Source organism: Periplaneta americana, chromosome 2, assembly GCF_040183065.1.
Source record: "Periplaneta americana isolate PAMFEO1 chromosome 2, P.americana_PAMFEO1_priV1, whole genome shotgun sequence".
In the NCBI taxonomy this organism is placed as follows: Eukaryota; Metazoa; Arthropoda; class Insecta; order Blattodea; family Blattidae; genus Periplaneta; species Periplaneta americana.
In genome coordinates this window covers 6,897,145-6,916,198 of record NC_091118.1, presented here as the reverse complement: position 1 = coordinate 6,916,198, position 19,054 = coordinate 6,897,145, and the positions used below count along the sequence as shown (strand labels likewise).

Below are 19,054 nucleotides of genomic sequence, written 5' to 3'. Positions count from 1 at the left end.
TATACCAAATAGCCTAATTATAAATATAATTTTGATACGCACAGGAAACCAACAAGCGGGAAAACGTAAACAACTGTAGCATATGACATAACATAGTCCTACAACATGTTGCGCCCCATGGAACGCTCCTGCCATCTAGCGGTAAAACTTCGCACAAGATATCCCTATTGGTTCACTTCCGGGTACTGTTTTTTACTGCAATAGAAAGGTTCAGGCTTTTGCTTCACGATTTCGTAAAAATCTGCCGCGGAATCGCGCGGTTTTCCAAGATATAGGTTGATTAACCCTTTGCGACCCAGTGTGCATAATTATGCACATCACCAAAATTTCGGCTTATTCTGTAGTAAGTGCACAGATTTTATAAAACTGTTTATATTATGGTGTTCAAATATTAATTTATAAATTATTTTGTAAAAATACAAATACGTGTTGAAGAAAAATGGAGGGAAGATAAAATAATTTTTCAAATTTTGAAAATATAAATTTTGCATGAAATAACATTTAGGGCCCCACATGTCAAAATATGAAGGAGAAGGAAAAAAATATTATTTACAAATGAAAACTCATATTTGAAGGGATGAAGTAAGTAGGGTATTAGTGAAAATAAACTATATCTGTTAGTAGAAATGTAAATTCTTCGACCATATTATGTTTATTCCTGTTTTATATTATTCGACTTTCAGGGCAACCGGACGCCAATACACTGACTGGAACGAAGTAGTGTAACATGATGCAGTTGCAAAGTTAACCAAGCATCAACGAAAAATTAGAGAATTTGTGAAAAATTACCTACTAACCTATGAAAACTACTGAGACCAACAAATGAAAGAAAAAGCGTACATGTTCACACTTTAAATCTCAATTGAAATCAAGATGGACCATAGTATACAAAAAAGAAAATACATGCATTAAGAAGAACAGTGATTGACTAGAAGGAATAATAATAATAATAATAATAATAATAATAATAATAATAATAATAATAATAATAGTGATTTATTTAACCTGGCAGAGTTAAGGCCATACGGCCTTCTCTAACTCTCAACCAAGAGTAAAACTGCGTTACAAAAAACACTACAAATTTATAAAATACACTACAATTTAGACACAAAACTGAATAAGATAATAATATAATGTAAACAACAAGTAAGTAGAAATCAGACATAATATATAACATACAGAAAGAAAGAAAAAAGCATAATAAAATGTGAACAGCAGGTCAAAATAAATTAGACATACAAAGTATAAAAAATAAGACAATTATTGATAATAATAACAATAATAAAGATAAATAATAATAATAATAATAATAATAATAATAATAATAATAATAAAATAGTGCAGTACAAAGCATACAATGAATACAATATTTTTAGGTACACACAGTAAGGAAAATTATGATTATATATAGCTCAAGTTATCACATTATATATATATATATATATATATATATATATATATTATTGGGTTATTTTACGACGCTGTATCAACATCTAGGTTATTTAGCGTCTCAATGATATGAAGGTGATAATGCCGGTGAAATGAGTCTGGGGTCCATCACCGAAAGTTACCCAGCATTTGCTCGTATTGGGTTGAGGGAAAATCCCGGAAAAAACCTCAACCAGGTAACTTGCCCCTACCGGGATTCGAACCCGGGCCACCTGGTTTCGCAGCCAGACGCGCTGACCGTTACTCCACAGGTGTGGACCATCACATTATAGATATACCATTATCGGAAAATATGAAAACAAAAATATAAAATAAGTTAAATATCACTAGAACCTAAAAAATGTGAATACGTGGAAACATGCAATACAACACTTGTCATAATATTAAGTTAGTTTGACAACTCGTCATAAGATAATTTTCTAACTTGGATTTGAAAGATTTCAATGTTCGGCAGCTCTTGACTTCAGGCGGCAGAGAGTTCCAGTGACGAGAGGTAGCAACAGTGAAAGATGAGGAATACAGAGATGATGTGTGAAGTGGAATTTCTAGCGTGTTATCGCGTTGTGATCGAGTATTAATATTATGATAGCGAGAGAGAGAGTATGAAAACGAGCGAATATATAACAGGGGGATGAAGTGTGCATAATTCGATATAAGAGAGAAAGTGAGTGCAGATTTCTCCTTTCATGTAACCCAGTGGTTGCCAAACACCACGAAATTGTGACGTAATAGAAATGCAACCCGCACACCACTATCGCAGGGAGAGGGGTGGAGTGGGTATCTCCTCAGGTAATGCAGTGAATAACAGTGCAGAGACGGACTGTGACCAAAAAACGAAAGCAATATAATATTCTTCTACTTAATAACTATACATACTTTTTTCCATGTTAATTTTTTATCCTCCTATTAATTATTTTTGTATTATTAATAAAATAAAATAATTTATTTTCCTATTTACCATAGAAAGAGCGTGTACTTTACATCAGCAGACATTTGAAACTATAAAAACGTACCAGACTGGTCACGAAGTTGTAAATTACACTACATACTTCAAAAAAGTTGAAGTATTTTACTCCGATTAAGACATAGAAGCCGATTTTTTATTGTTTATTTATTAATGAAATATTCAAATTACAGTCATACGTAGAAAAAAAACGTGGAAGTATTTTACACCGATTAAAACATAGAAGCCAATAATTTGTATTGTTTATTTATTAATGGAATATTCCAATTACACTACATACGTCAAAAAAAAAAAGTCGATGTATTTTACCCCGATTAAGACATAGAAGCCGTTACTTTTTATTGTTCGTTTATTATTCAAGTTACAGGTAAGGGCGTGGTAGTCTTCATAACAAGAAAAATAATGACAACGTACATTGTTCTTTTATACTTCATTTAAAATTTTACAACAAATTAAGTATCTCATATTTTTGCCATCTGCACAAAATAAATACTTTTCCTCCCATGCTCCTTAAAATTAAGTTTTTACTTACTATCTGTTTTGGAAAAGACATCGAAACATAATATCCTACACACTTGTAACATTACATGCGTACGTCCGCTGCTTATAAAGGTCTTTATTTATATCGAAGTGGTGGCTGTAAACAGAGGGTGGATATATGATGTCATCGTTACGCTTGAGTGGAGACAGGGGCAAGTGTCGCGACACAGCTTTTGGCGATCACTGATGTAACCTAAACCATGATAACTTCTCGAAAGAAGGTGAGATATGATCACAGTATCGAACATTACAAATGAAGTGGACGCACGCGTTATGAACACGCTGTAGTTTCTGAGCGGAATCAATCCTGAGCTCGAAGTGAGGTAGAATGAGTGTCTGTACCAGCGTGTGTTTTAATTTAGATGGATAATGATACAATCTTTTTAGTGAATGGAGAATAGAGAATGCCTTCTTACATGTATATTTAATATGCGTATCCCAATTGAGATTAGATTCGAAATGCACTCCGAGATTTTTTATTCGTGATTCCTAAAGTAACGAATCGATGGGACTAACGAAGACATTTCAGGAATTGAGTGAGAGAAGCAAAAGAAGACAGAAGAATTGCATAGAAATTCAGAGGTGACATTAGGAACTTGGCATGTTTGTTGAAGCTGATCTTTGAAGATTACGATATGAGATAATATAAAGTAAAGCTTGCTACAGTGTGTTACAGAAGGCAAAACTGGATTGCTATCCAGACAACAGTAATATGATGTTACCGATGCTTTTGCTTAGATAAAGTTACAGATTTTTTTGGACTATAGGATTACACGCCTTTGCTAGGAGTTGTAAAAACTTGAAGTGAAGACGAAAATAATTCATTGGTATTAATTTGCAAATGGGTCCTCGGGTACCGAATAAGGGAGACGACCTCCAGATATGGAGGGTAGCTGCGAATATATTGAATAAGCAGTCGTGGACAGCCGATGAGGGGTGGTCCTCCAGCTTGGGGGTTGGGCGAAGGGCTAACAACCAATCACCGTAAAATTCCTGTTACGAAACCCCAAGATAAGCCTTTATGGTTGTGAAACTTGGACTCTCACTTTGAGAGAGGAACAGACGTTAAGGGTGTTTGAGAATAAGATTCTTAGGAAAATATTTGGGTCTAAGAGAGATGAAATTACAGGAGAATGGAGAAAGTTACACAACGCAGAACTGCACGCATTGTATTCTTCACTTGACATAATTAGGAACATTAAATCCAGACGTTTGAGATGGGCAGGGCATGTAGCACGTATGGGCGAATGCAGAAACACATATAGAGTGTTAGTTGGGAGGCCGGAGGGAAAACGACTTTTGGAGAGACCGAGACGTAGATGGGAGGATAATTTTGAAATGGATTTGAGGGAGGTGGGATATGATGGTAGAGACTGGATTAATCTTGCTTAAGATAGGGACCTATGGCGGGCTTATGTTAGGGCGGCAATGAACCTGCGGGTTTCTTAAAAGCCAGTAAGTAAGTAAGGATGTGATTAATCACAGAATGCTTAATATTAACAGAGATTTCACAATTATATGATCCCGATACAGATATTTCTCAGAGTTCTTTTGTACCACTTCAACTAATTTGTAGCAAAATAAGAAGTTGATCTGATAGAACGCAACTTCTTCTAAGCCAGGTTATTGTCGCGCTATTAGAATAAGATTTGTCAAAGAATCTACTAACATAACAAACAGAATTTTCTGATCAACCTTAGCTCTCATAACCACCACCACCACCCGTCTGATCAATGTGAGTCAGATTTGAAATAATAATAAAATAGATTAAACTTAAATTTTGATTATAAGGAATAGGTCCTAATTAAATGGCTTAAAAATGTAGAAATTATATTTTTCTTCATAAAAAAGTATCTTGTACAGCTTAATACACAATCAGTTAGTAAGACTTCACGTTTAGGCTCAACTGAAGTGAAAAAATAATTTTGGCCGCCTAAATCGACCAAATACCCCACTGTGCGCCGTGGGGAAAGCATAACTGACCGCACGTGTAATTACAATTACGCTTCGGATCTGAGGACAGTACTAAAAAAGGTACGTCCGCTTAGGCATCTAAAGTTAGCTTGTAAATTAATAAAATAATAATGATAATAGTAATAATAATAATGATAGTAATAATAATAACAATAATAATATTGTTATTTATACTATTATTATTATTTTTATTATTATTATTATTATTATTATTATTATTATTATTATTATTATTATTATTATTATTATTATTATTATTATAGTAATGGCTTATTTAAGCTGGCCTTCTCTAGACACTTAAAATAATATAATAGCCCTAAGTTTTTTTCTTAGACAGAAGTCAAGCAATAAAAAATTACTGCACTGCAATTTGTTTTGCATTACATATAACACTCATCTTTTCCAAAGTCTCCAATTTCAAACTGCCTTTTGTCAGTCAATATCAGTCTGTAAGCGGAGAAGGAACTCTCCACACAGACAGAGGTTAGAGGAGCATAGTTAACGTACTTACATTTTTCATTTCAATTTCAGTAGTCATCTAAGAGTCATCGTATAAAGTACACTTTGCTGATTTCTGTTGAGGCATGTCCATATTTTTCCACATTCACTTTAACGCACGCCATAAGGAAGACAAGAGAACGTATCCGAATCCTGACAGTTTTATGTTTATTGTTGATTTATTAGACCATAACCGATACCACTGGTATTTCACAAATTGAGACGTTAAAAAAAATTATAATTTAGAATATTGATTTTTCATTTTAAAGGGAGGCAGAGGTGAATATTTCAAAATCCACAAAATTTATCCGATTTGTTTGAAATTGATCATGGATGCTAAGTATGTTATTAGTGATGGACATACCAAGTTTAAACTTTCTAAGTACAATAGTTCTGTAAATATTAATAATTTTATAAAACTTTATATCGTTTGATATAAAATGCTCCATGCACCATATTGTAAGAAATTTTCAATATTCCTTTTTATTTATATGTTCAGAGAAGGTATATAAATAATGATAAGTATTAGTTTATTATGGGAATAATATAGTAATACAGTTATCTTGGTTTTAATTTCATATTTTTAAAGGGTACAAAATCAAAAACTAACATCGGAATATGAAAATAAAGATAATAAAAATGTAAAAAACCAAATTTTCATTTTTTCTTCAGTTTTGTTCGAAAATTTCACCCCTGCCTCCCCTTAACTACACAGTACACACGTGCATTGTAGAGTTTGTGTCTTTCTTGTAAATAGTCTCTGCTGAGAGGTGTGATGTAAAGCCAGCTGTTGTCTGGTCAGAGTAGACACATCATGGGCCAGGGGGGTGCAACTCTGATCGGAAGATTTCATATATGAAATAGACATCTAACGGAGTCTGTCTTCAATAATTGATCGTTCCTTCATTTCTCAGTAGGTGGCAAACAAATCGAATTCTGCTCCAATCGTGAGCGACGTATGTGGACCGTATTTTCATTTGAAATTCAAATTGTAACGTTCGAGCCCAGTGGCCATAGTACCAGCAGAATATAGTACTGTTCACGTCTTTTGTTAGTGTGTGTTATACGTGTTCTTTTAATCGATTCAACAAAATATCAGGTAAGCAGTTAATACATACTTACTGCTAATTATATAGGCTAAATGGAAATGTATTTAATGAAATTATAAATACCATATTAAACATAACGTGAATTATTGTGATGTAGTTTTCACATACTATCGCTGAGCTTATTGTAAGGTGAGATGACAGATACGCTGCAAGAAAACAAATGTAAAAGAATTAAATACATGATATGTGTTATTTATTAGGGATGTAAGAAATATCACAACATTGTTTTCTATGATTCCATCATGTCACAGAAAACCAGGGTCAAAACATGCTGTGTACCAGGTGTCTGGGCTCTATTAAGTTACTACAGATGAAGTCCACGATACCAAATAAAAACCTTTTGTTGTTTATTGCGATATTAAAAGATACACAGCTAATCGTATGTTTCAATGTTAGAGTCACCTATAAAAAACACGGTTGTATTACTCTCTGCAGGTCCCAAGACGGAAGTCATTTAACGAGATAGGATTAAGGGAACAATATTACATGCCTCTCAACATATTTCGGATTGTGGAAAGAATGGCAAGTCCGGATTCCTTCTGTTTGAGCCTACACGTATTACGTACCTTAATTCTTTCGCATTTGTGTGCATGAAGCGTACCAATAATAAACTCGTTATGTTTCATTTATTTTTACAATTTCAGTAAATACATTTCCATTTAAAACCCAGTAAGTATCAACTCCTTACCTGATAATCTGTTGAACACGTATAAGACATTTCATCCCTTAAGAGTTATAAAAAAACGAGCCCTTTCCATTCCCTATCCAACGCGAAATACGAAGCTGGTAACTATTGACTATTGTTACTAGCAGGTGGGCTGGAAAGTGGAGGATAAAATTGTAATCGAAATGGAATATGAATGATGTACATTGCAGTAGTGAATAAGATGGTCTGATGTAGCAGTGAATATTGTTACCGATACAGAAAGAGAGGTGGGTGGTAAAATAGTAAATGCTGTTACCGACTTCAGATTTACAATCGCCAGCAGATGGCTCTACGGTCGTCCTGGCATCCTACGTTGGCATCGTTTAAGCATTGAGCTGCACATCTTCCTGTTTGTGATCTGTGGCATGGGCTGTCCCACCCCTGGTTACTTACATTATAGTTACGTACCTATTACTTCAGTCCTGGACGTTTTAAATTCTATTTCTGTCATTGTTAGAGATAACACTTCAATAACCTACGTGACAACGAATCCCAAATAACTTAAGATCAGTCCTTCAGACTGTAGCCTATGTGAACTGGAGAAAATATGAAATTCCGCTGTTTTCCTTTTTTAAATTTAATCGTACGAAGTAAACAGACTATTATGAAACGCAGTGTCTGCTGATATCAGGTACTTACGCACTTCCTGCTGGCGGCCATCCCTGCTGCTGATGTGATCAAACGTCGTTAAACAAATCTGGAAACAATTATTTGATATTAACAATTTAGCCTAAATATAGCAAAGTCACATGTAATATTGGGGTCTAGGGCATGTCGTAACCGGAAATTTCGTCACCGTTATAGTTCGTCACCTATTTGTCGTTATTAGTTTTTTAGTCGTCAAATAAATTTTGTCATCATGTTTATTGTTACTTAGGGGATTTTGTCATCGAAGATATTTCGTTATCTTATATATTTTTTCTTAGTTTTTTATATACTGAGGGAATTTTGTCATCAAAATAATAAGTACAGATTACATTTAGGTTGTTTTTATTATGAGTCCATAACATCGCTGTATAATTATTTTAATGCTCTGTATTAGCTTGGATTTTGAAGTCGCATACATTCACCCTGTTTTATGGAAATTCAACCAAAATTTCCACTGAAGTTGTGACCTATGGTACGTAGGTAACCAAGGATGTTACTCCCGTTACAGGCTTCATACCTATCGACAATTCGTGCAATTCTCTTATCAAAGAATGTGTATTTCTTCTTTATTGCGCTTATAATTTCTCAATGTCCTGATGTATCCTTGCAGTACCACAAACGTCTTCTTGTCCCATATTATTATTCAAATTATTGTATTTTAGCTATTTACAGTTATTACAACCGATAACGAACATTTCACAGTTTACACAACTTTTCACAACAATGCGAAATACGGCACAGTCAATGCCTTTTCGATCTAGACCAGACCGTAATGTATGTTCGGCTTTTCTATTTCAGTGTATGGAGCTCAGTGAAATATTATATTATAACTTTATTGCGTATCATAGCTAAGTTTTATTTAGTGTAATGTATCCATAAGTTCCGTTTACTTCTTGTTCCGTAATGTGTTGCAGAAATAATTAATGTGAAGAGAATTTTACGTCTTAACATAATCTGTTCGCATCAACATAGTTTAGAATGGAAGCTGTTTTGAGGTTCAATAAAGCGAATTTATATTGTGATTTTAATTTAGCACATCTACCTCCCTTAATTCTAGACACAAAATTTACCATACCACTCCTATGAAATTAGTGTACGTACGATTGTGTTACTTCGTCTCTTAGGTAGTAGGTACAGTAAATACAATTCAGTACTCAATTGTAGTATTAAAATACAGACAAATAGAATGTGACGGGTGTCATACATGATATTATGTTTAATTATAATGTATAATTGCGAATATAGGAATATAAGTTAAATATAGTAAACATAACCTATAATATCCATGTGATATAACATACATATGTAGTGGCAGGGCATTGGAGACCACTAAAATTAAACAGAAATGGGCAACTGGTACAGTAAACATAACCTATAATTTCAACATATCTAAATATCCGTGCGGGTGCAACTCAAAATTATTGAATCGTGTATAAATGAATGTACAAGAATTTCGCAATATTTAATCGAAATAAAGTCAGGTATTACACACACACGAACAACGTAATTTTCACACAAAAAAATAATATTACACCTTAACTCGCAAGTGATTATGTCTGAAGTGTCTCCTAATCATTGTTTTAAATTTTATTAACGGAATTACACTACATTTTAGAGAAATATATGTTATTCTTTATGCATTCCAATTAATTTATATGGTTGAAACGCCGCCCTTCGTGATCGGGTTAAGCGAGTCACATGGTCTGCCTTACGGCCTGTATTAGATCACGATGGCAGTGACACAGTCTGTTGTTCCTAGTACTCACAGCGCTCCAAGCGGCTAGCAACTATCGCGAAAAATGCAAAAAAAAAATCACCCCAAGCTTCGTGAATGTATAGGTCTATAGTAGACTGTGGTGGAAGTTCATGTGGTAGATTGTAACAATACCACTAGATGCCACACTACTACAGTAACATGTTTTAAACTAGCAGTGGTGCCATTTAGGAAGCGGTGCGATTTATGCTACTCTACCCTAATCCTACTGATTGCTATATGTTGCAGCTTGCTAATAAGGATTGCATGATCAACAGTATCAAATGTACTGAACATCAATTACAACTAAACACGTAGCTAACGCATTTCTCGCGCTGTGTTCCGGTACACGGACTGGCTCCCGGCGTCAGTCTTACCGAGCTACCCCTCGCAGGAGGGGGCCCTAGCCCTTCAGGGACAATCGGCTGTTAATTCATTCATTATGGTCAACGTGTGCTTATTTTTGTCTAGTAGTGTACTTCTTACAATTTATAAACACACTAGTGGCTTGTGCAGCAAATGCTGCAAACTAAGTTCATTAGACGTTCAAATAAACATTTTTCAGATTTATTTTCAATGAAGAATACCAGACATTCGGAAAGTTATTTGCTTCCATAGTAATGAAACATAATCCCTCTGAACGGCGTTTTTATGCCAAATACTTTTTCTTGAACCTATACACCTTCAGTTTTTAGTTAGAAAGCGAAAACGCAAGTAACAATGTCAGGACGATCAGACGGTTTTTCATGTGGGAGTAAAGCAGTAGCTATTTCAGGTCATTGTGGATTGTAGGTGAGAGTTAAAAAAAATATATATATCACATTTGATATGCTTTTGAACAATAGACATAGCATCTTGGTTTAGCTGCTGCATGTTTCGTAAACTACCTTGAAATGTAGAGAGTAAAATCATTTTATCCTGCTAAGAGATCTTGCTGAAATGATCGGGAGACTAAAAAATCTTGTAGGCCTCTTATTTGGTCTTTCCTTAGGAACTCTAATTCTTGCGCTCTCTCGAACCAATATTGAAGAGAATCACGTATAGGCCTATAAATATCTACAACACACCGCCATTAAATATGTGAAAAAGACCCAACCTCACTTGATTAATAACTATAAAAACATTTGGTTATTAATAACAATATTATTATCTGACGTAACTTTTATAGTTTTCAGTAACATATACTATATATACGCCACTTAGTAAATTATAGAAATCAAGATCTAATTTAAGATATTCTCTACATCTACTTATATAACCCCAAAACGTTTCACTTTCATATCATCAATATAGCAATAATATGTATAATTAATGAAAAACAGTGACATAATGGCATTAACTATAATAATATTTCATTTCTAATGGTAATAATGTCATCAAACCACCTCAAGTTTTGTAGTTTTTAATATCCAATACACAACTATACTCAGAAAATTACACACCACAGAATCAGACTTGTGAATTGTTTTAGCAAGTCTTGAAGTTTTTAATAACCAATTTAATTTGAGCTCTAAATATGTCAGCATTCTTGCAGATCATGGCCTTCGTGTAATATTGTTTACTGCAGTGTGTGTTTTGTTTTATTCTGAAATGCAATTACTGACGACAGATGGATTTTAGAAAACAGGATAATTATGTTGAAAAATTGACATTTCACTGAAAACTACTATTTTTCTGAAAAACTTTGGGTTCCAAGCTTCAAAATGAGGGGTCATTTATTATAATCCGTTCAGCCGTTTTCCCATAATTTTCATTACCAGTTCAAATTATATATATAGATTATGTAGCCGTATTCAGATATTACTAGTTCCTGCATTCTGATTGGCTGAATTACGACCAACACGCAACTTCGCCTGCCTGTGCCGGTTGGGAAGGAATTCTGTTTCGTCCAGCGGAAATGCGGGACGAGAGGGTTCGTGTTCTGCACTTGAAGCGGTGAGAGACTATTCAAGATTTCTTTTCTGTACAACAGATAGGCTACATATTTCAAAATTCTGTTCAGACCAGTAGGGGATAATATGTCATAAAAGAAGTGGATAAAAAATTCATTCTGATATGGAAAAATTGAATTATGGGAGTGCAGAGACCCTTATCAGTAGCCAGTGATGGGAGAAGCAGGTATTCATTTTTTATCAGCAGGCTTCGAGACTTCGGACCCAATAGAGCAGTTCAGTGGGAAATCCGCATAACGGCGTACTGAGTATAGTGGTAAAGCGTACAGTGGGTGGGGTACTGTAGAATGAATGACAACAAGTACGCAAAGGAAAACGCTCTGGATTTGAAGGTTCTGACGAATAATTTGGTGTTCATACAAACTGTGTCTGAAACTATTACACGGTTAGAAAAGTCAGAGCAAGAGATGCCCGAAGCCCTCAAATTAATTTAGAAAATGATGCAGAGAATTAATGAGACATCAAGTACACCGGGTACTGAACGTGTAAAACAGAAGTGGAAATCAATTTTATGTAAAAAATAACGGATATGGAGCATTGTGTAACATAAACAGCAAATTAGTGGACATAGAGTCACCCGAGAATAAAGGACTGTCTCTTAGAGACTGCAATGATGTTAGGTTTTTTCGTTTTGCTCCTATCACGTCATGCGACGTAGAGCGCAGCTTTCTGCAGTACAAACTGTGTTTGGCAGATAACCGAAAAAGATTTACGTTTGAGACACTGAGAATGTATCTTGTAGTACATTGCAATTCGGTACTGTAACTGCACTTCCTAAAGACAACCAATAGGATAATGTATAATTAAACACAAATGCTTGTAAAAGACAGGAGAATAAATGCTTTTCACATTCTTTTGACATTGTCATTGTGTAATGTATATTTACTTTCAGAATGCCCATATGTGTGTGTTCCCCCATACTACCGTACTCTACTCTAAATAGCAACGTTGTTAGCTCAACACATCTCTATCTACCTGCAGCGAGTCAACAACCTATAGTGCATGCACAGTAAACTTATTTTATCGGGTCCAAACTCTGGAAGCCTGTTTATCAGTTCCACACTGTTAGCCTATATGATTATGAAGAAGAAGCTGTTGTTACACAGCAAGAACTTACCTTGTTGTTGTTGTTGTTGTTTAGTCAATGTCCGAAGACATGTCTGAACCTCACAAGTGATACCAAGAAGGCACCACTTATGAGGCAACTAGACTAGGAAACAATGAGGTAGGGTGATCAGTTTCTTTCCCCTCCATTGCACACATCGCCGAATAGCTTTGAAAATGAAGTTCTGTTAACACTGTGCGAAACGAAGAACGGTGCTACCAACGGTGACGGAGTTCTGGTCAATTCCGAACACAATCGTACACAGACTTTGTACACGGAGAGAAAAGTGAAGAAGTTCGAACCAAAAACCACTTGGTTGAAAACGAGAATGAGTAGTGATACAGCCCTGCTTCTGAGGAGTTTTATACTGCCTTATCTACCGGTTAACAAACAGCCAGATAAAGCTGTGAGGTAGCTTACACAAGCAAGGAAGAGGAGATCATGCTAGTGACGTTTGAAGACAGCCAATGGGAGAAAGGATTATGATAAGATAAAGTTCCAAAGTAATGATAAGATAAATATTTAATGAGAAAAATGACATGACTGGTACCACAAGTCAAGAGCTTGTTATCGTGTCCAGAGATGTTGCACAACAATCTACTCACCGTGTGATAAAGGTTCTGTCTTTCTTGATTACTGTACAAAATATAATTTCTATGGATACATTTTCCTTCGCTTCCAAGATTTGAAAATAATCCTGCTGTAAACGTTTCTTCTGATATTCCATAAGGAAGAATATAACGCCCACCCCATTGAAATTCTTAACTGGTTTCGATAACGCATCTTCGCATCTGTTCATACATGAAGGCAATGATAAGGTGATTGCGTCATATCCGGACTGTATGTTGAATGACTCAGAACTTCATATTTATTTCTCTACAGTTTTTCATTGATGATACGTGGAGTATCATATCACTGTTTCTCAAGAGGAAAAGATGGAAGTCTTGATTAAGTTAATGCAACACAAGACTTGGCACTGAGAACAAATGTTTACAATAAAGATTTGAGATAGGATTCGGCACTGGAGTTGTTTGGGGTAACCAGGCATAACGAGTCCTATAGACTAAGTGATCATTCAGGTCTGACTGAAGATGGAAGCTGTAATTCGCAAATCTTGAAGATGTTGAAGGCCTACACAGCGAATAGGGATTATGAAGAATGGACACTGAGCGAACTTTCCTGTCTTTTGTTTCTCTGTGCGCCGGCGTTTAGTTCCACTTTCAAGCGCTAGAGGTTAGTGTAATCGAGCATACGCTAAGATAATAATTGAGAATAGAGTTGAGACACAGGATCCAAACATCGCCTACCCTAGTGCATAATCTAGTAACGCTTTGCTTCAAATAAATTTAAGTTAACAGCTTTTCCTTATTTCTCAATGACAAACTAGTCGTAATAATACTTTTTTATATTTCAGATATACTAAATTATATTATAAAATAATATAAGATATTATAAAATTAATTATCAAATTCGTTTAATATTTGTATATAACATAATATAGGAATAGGCCTATGGTTTTACTTCTCATAGGAGTTTTGTTTTTCCATTTTCAGTGCTATAAAATCAGTACATATTTTAATTGTTGTTGGGGTCAACGTCTCAACTCTCATTATAAAGGAACTCTAGAGTCTAGACATTACAGTTAATGCCGGATTTATTATTTTATGGATCCAATTTATTTTATTTGCGTACATAATGTACCTAGATGTATTAATTATATGTGTTATATTTCCGCTGTGTCGACTGCTAGCTGATGTGATGTCAGCGCCAAATCTAGGGAGAAAGCAGAACCTCACGCTCTAGCTGGCTTGAAGGTCATTGAAATCAGTCCGGCTACATCAAAGGTACCGACGCGAAGTGTCCTACTTAATTACCTATACGCTGGCCTACAGAATGAAGTACTTCAGAATTCTGCTTCAAACTACAGTAGACATATTACAGAATCTGTGTAATCTACAACAAGAATCTGAAGGGAAAACAGACAGTGTTACAAAATGGGTTCATAGAAATCTTTATATATTGTAACAGTTGAAGGGTTGCTTCCATGGAAAGGAATTCAGAATGACGTTCCATTGAATTTTGTGTGACGTCACTCATCCCGTATTTCCGCAGATGCCCCTTTCTGCACGCCACCGGCATAAATCACTCCGTAGTGAGTTTTTCTAGTGATCCGGGGTTGCGCTCGGTCGTGGGTTCGATTCCCAATTGGGCCGAATGCCTGATTACATGTTTCTGAGGGTTTTTTCCAAAGAGACCTGTAAGACGAATGTTGGGTAATCAAATTCTCAGTCTCATCTCGTTCAATTCCGTTCCGCTATCATATTAAACAACAATAATAAACTGTGTAGCTAGTTGGTACAGAGTCGTTAAAAACAACTAATAGGCTATGCTTTCTCTCTGTTTTTCCGTGGCTGTACAGCCCTTCAACCGTCCAGACTGACCAGCTGGCTGCTTGCCTCAAGTCCACGTGCCTTAGCAGAGGTTGACGATCATCCAAGTAGTGATTGGAGAGGACCAGTCCGACGACCTCTCTGGGAGAAAGCATTGCTTGAAGACGAGAGTCTAAAATGCCACCCTATCTACCACTTTCTTCCACGCGCATCTTAAACTTAGCGGCTGTGAGCCGATGCAGCCCGCAATACACTGCCGAACTGATAGGCTACCCCTATTCGCTTGTCATCGACTCCACTCAATTGCATCGACTTACTTAACAGATTCCAGAAACGTAGTATAGTTTTCACCCTCCAGTGGTGTTTTCTGACTCACCCTTAACCAAGAGCGTGGCAGGCTGGGCGAAACCCTTCTTTCTGGCCAAAATTTCAAGACTATAATTTTATTTTAATGAGATGAAACAGCTTCAAAGTCCCTTTACCACCGGTGCAATACCAAAAATAACAAAATTCGAACCACTGCGACAACCACACTAAACGCATGCTCTTCTCGTCTGGTTCAAAACATCACAGCAGTGAATTCAGAATCAGTCTCAACATTGTCCAAGTCAGCGCTCAGCGTGCTATTTCGTGTTTCATGTGTTCATCAGTGTATTTGTTTAGTTTTAAATTACTCAATTTTTTCCACTGTTGCTATGGTAAAATGCTATTATGTGTGTTCTGTGTTGACGAAATAACCAGAACTTGTCTCCCAAGTGAAGCAAGTTAACTTACCTCCCTACGATGACGAACTGAAGTTATTGCAGAGCTGAGATCATTTACAATATTTGGATGCAATTCAGGAAGTATTCTATCCAAAGAAAAATAATTCATAATTCATTATCTCTGTGGCCGGGAGGAAAAATGTCTTAAGTCAATTTTTTGTGAAAATGAGATTTTTATAATTCTGAAAGCAGAAACAATTCTCTACAATCTGATAAAACGACTAAAGTCAAATAAGACTCCTGACTGGATTTATAGAGCGTTACCAAATGTCCTAAGTACTTTTTGAATCGAGCACACATAGAATAAAGAGCTTAAGAATATTTAATAATTTATTTCTTACAAACCATCACAAGTTTACTTTCCATGCTTCCCTATTAAAAGGGTCTAACTTGATTTCAGCCATTTTATCACATACTGATGCCCTTTCCTTTCAAAACTTTAAGCATCAGGGTAAACAGTCCTATAATTGTTTAAGACCCATTTTGCATTCTAATAATTTACATTTCTCATTTATTTTGACATGAAAAAGGTCTTATGTTTAATAGTCCCTTCTACTCACGTTTCTAGTCTTAAAAGGGCTTAAGTGCGGCTATTTTTGGAAATAATCAAGAAAATTGTTAAATGAGCAACATTACCTATTTTAGAAGAAATATAAACAAATAATATCCAGGAAAAACCTCTTAATTAAAAAAACTCTATAATTGACACCAATTTCAATCTTTCTACTGCTTTCCTCCAAAGTATAAAATTTTTACTTAAGACCTTTTTGCTCCCTGCCACAGATCCAAATTGTATAATTTAAGCAAGGAATCTGCTGCATTAATATTGTATTTTCATCCAATAATGAAAACAAAATACAAAAGGAATAAAACAAATGAAGGTTGAACAAAAATAAGCAGATGTTTGACGTTACGCCCACATCCTGAATTGTATAAATGGCTAATTAAAATAAAGCTTTAATGAAAATAAAATATGGTCCTTAAATTTGGTATTTCTTCAGATTTTATCTGATACAAATCACTTAAAATTTACAATATTCCGATTCAATTCAGGATTTAATTGTATTTCTTTCTTTATATCGAGGCTTTCCACAGTTTGAACTACGTTCATCTTAGCGCCTGCTGCCTTATTAGTACTAGAACTTTCACCCCCTCCTACGGTATATTATTTTAATAGTTGTATAGGCTATTCACTATCACCAACATAGCTTTTAACACGGAATACTCACACCATAAACTTGAGGGGGAATGTAGACTTGTCTAGGAAATATGCCAACAACGAATTTTCACAAATGTTTGTACTCTTTTTAGAACACCACACTTTTGTGAATTTCTTTGCCCTCAGTACCCCTACGTCGAGAGAAGCCTGGTTACCCGACATTGACGGCTTAAGGCACATTGGGGTCAGAATGCACATTTCTCAGTACGCCCATTATTGGGAGGTTCGAGTACCATGGTTTTCATACAGCACTTCATAGATAGGATTTGGAACATGTCAAACAAAAAAATATTAGTAGTAGGGCTACTACATTGTCTAGTATTGTATTGTATTTATTAACATTCCATGATATTCATACATTGCTTTACAGCTAGAATATCGTACACGTCAAAAAACTTAATACTATTATAAAGTCTTAATTTATAGTCACAGTCTAGATGAAATATATACAGACGAGATTTACAATATAGTCTACTACTACAACACAAAGTTTTAGTATCAATTTCATGAAGCGTTACTGAATGTCATGAATTCACCTACAGAATAGAAGGCGTGAGAAATTAGGTACTTCTTTAATTTGGCCCTAAATAATCTTACGTTTTGAGTTTCATTTTTTATATCGATAGGGAGGCTATTAAAAATGTTTACTGCCAAATAACGCACTCCTTTTTGACAGCACGATAGACTTGCCGATGGAGTATGAAAGTCATTTTTTGACGTGTATTTATGCTATGAACTGTTGAATTAGTTACAAAGTTTTCACGATTACATACGAGGAAGATTATTAATAAAAAGATATACTGACAAGCCACGGGCATTATTTGTGTTTTTTTGAAAATAGTCCTACACGATTCCCTAGATTTGGCACCTACTATTATTCTAATTACTCTTTTTTGTAATGGGATTATACTGTTACTATCTGTGGAATTTCCCCAGATTATTATTCCAAAACTCATTACCGAGTGAAAGAGTGCAAAGTATATTGTTTTTAAGGTATTAATATTTACTATCTTTTGCATAGATCTAACAGCAAAACAAGCTGAATTTAGTTTGGAGATAATTTCATCCAATTTAACACATTATCGATTTTTAAGCCACGGAATTTGGTTGTTGTTGTTTCTAATAGGGATCTTAATTATACCGTAGTCACTCTCTGGTTCAAATATATACAGAAGAGTTTTATAATATAGTCTACTAGTACAATACAAAGTTTTAGTATCAATACATAATACAACAGAAACATTCAGGAAGCGTTGTTGAATGTTATGAATTCAACTACGGAATAGAAGGCGTGAGAAATTAGGTAACTCCACAATCTGTAAATAAATACATATTCTCGACTTTAAATAACAGTTTAATAAAAATAGCTTAACCTGGAACAAATAAGTGAAAAACGCAATCTCTGTCACACGATAAGAAAATTACAATAATTGACTACGATAAACTCTCATATAATAATACTTTTTGGCTAGGCAATGGCACAATATTTCTTCAACACATGATACATTTACAATAGATATTTGAAGACTAAGCATAATATAATACATGCTAAAAGATTGAATAAAATAAAATAGCAATTCTGAATGAAGAAAAACAACTCATGCCAAGCAGGGAGGAATCAGTTGTTACTGCAAACTGAGGTAGATCACACTCTGATGTGTCCTGCTTATCAGTGAGGAAAGGCAGAGCTGTGAGGCCTGCAGTCAAAGTAACAGACTGTGAGAAATGGAAACAGTAACAAGAAGGAAAACTAGCTTACTCGTGACTAGAGCTGCGATTTGTATGTACGAAAAGTTAAGACTAAATGGATAAGGAGAATGTTTAAATCTAGTTCACAAGATGCAAAATGCAATAATAGACACCTTGTATCTTGTAAACCGCACACTGATTTGTACGAGTAAGTGGAGGTGAGGAGGTTTAAAGGTCATTAACAGTACCAAAGAGGAATACTGAATAACATCTGAAATTAGTGGGGAGCATGGC

The 19,054-nt window shown here is 35.1% G+C and overlaps 1 protein-coding gene across 2 annotated transcripts in view; it reads right to left on the bottom strand.

The window, feature by feature from the left end:
• LOC138712293 (ankyrin repeat domain-containing protein 17-like) overlaps window positions 1–13,041 on the bottom strand; it is a 40,975-nt gene extending 27,934 nt beyond the window's left edge. For both annotated transcript variants that reach the window (XM_069843921.1, XM_069843928.1), the window contains exons 1-2: window positions 12,711–13,041; window positions 7,880–7,937 (exon numbers count right to left, since the gene is read on the bottom strand). Coding sequence is in view for 1 of the 2 variants with exons in the window: in XM_069843928.1 (XP_069700029.1) it covers window positions 7,880–7,900 (21 nt within the window). In the remaining variant the exon portion in view is untranslated. The remainder of the gene's footprint in view (window positions 1–7,879; window positions 7,938–12,710) is intronic.
• Between the last annotated feature and the right edge of the window lie 6,013 nt (window positions 13,042–19,054).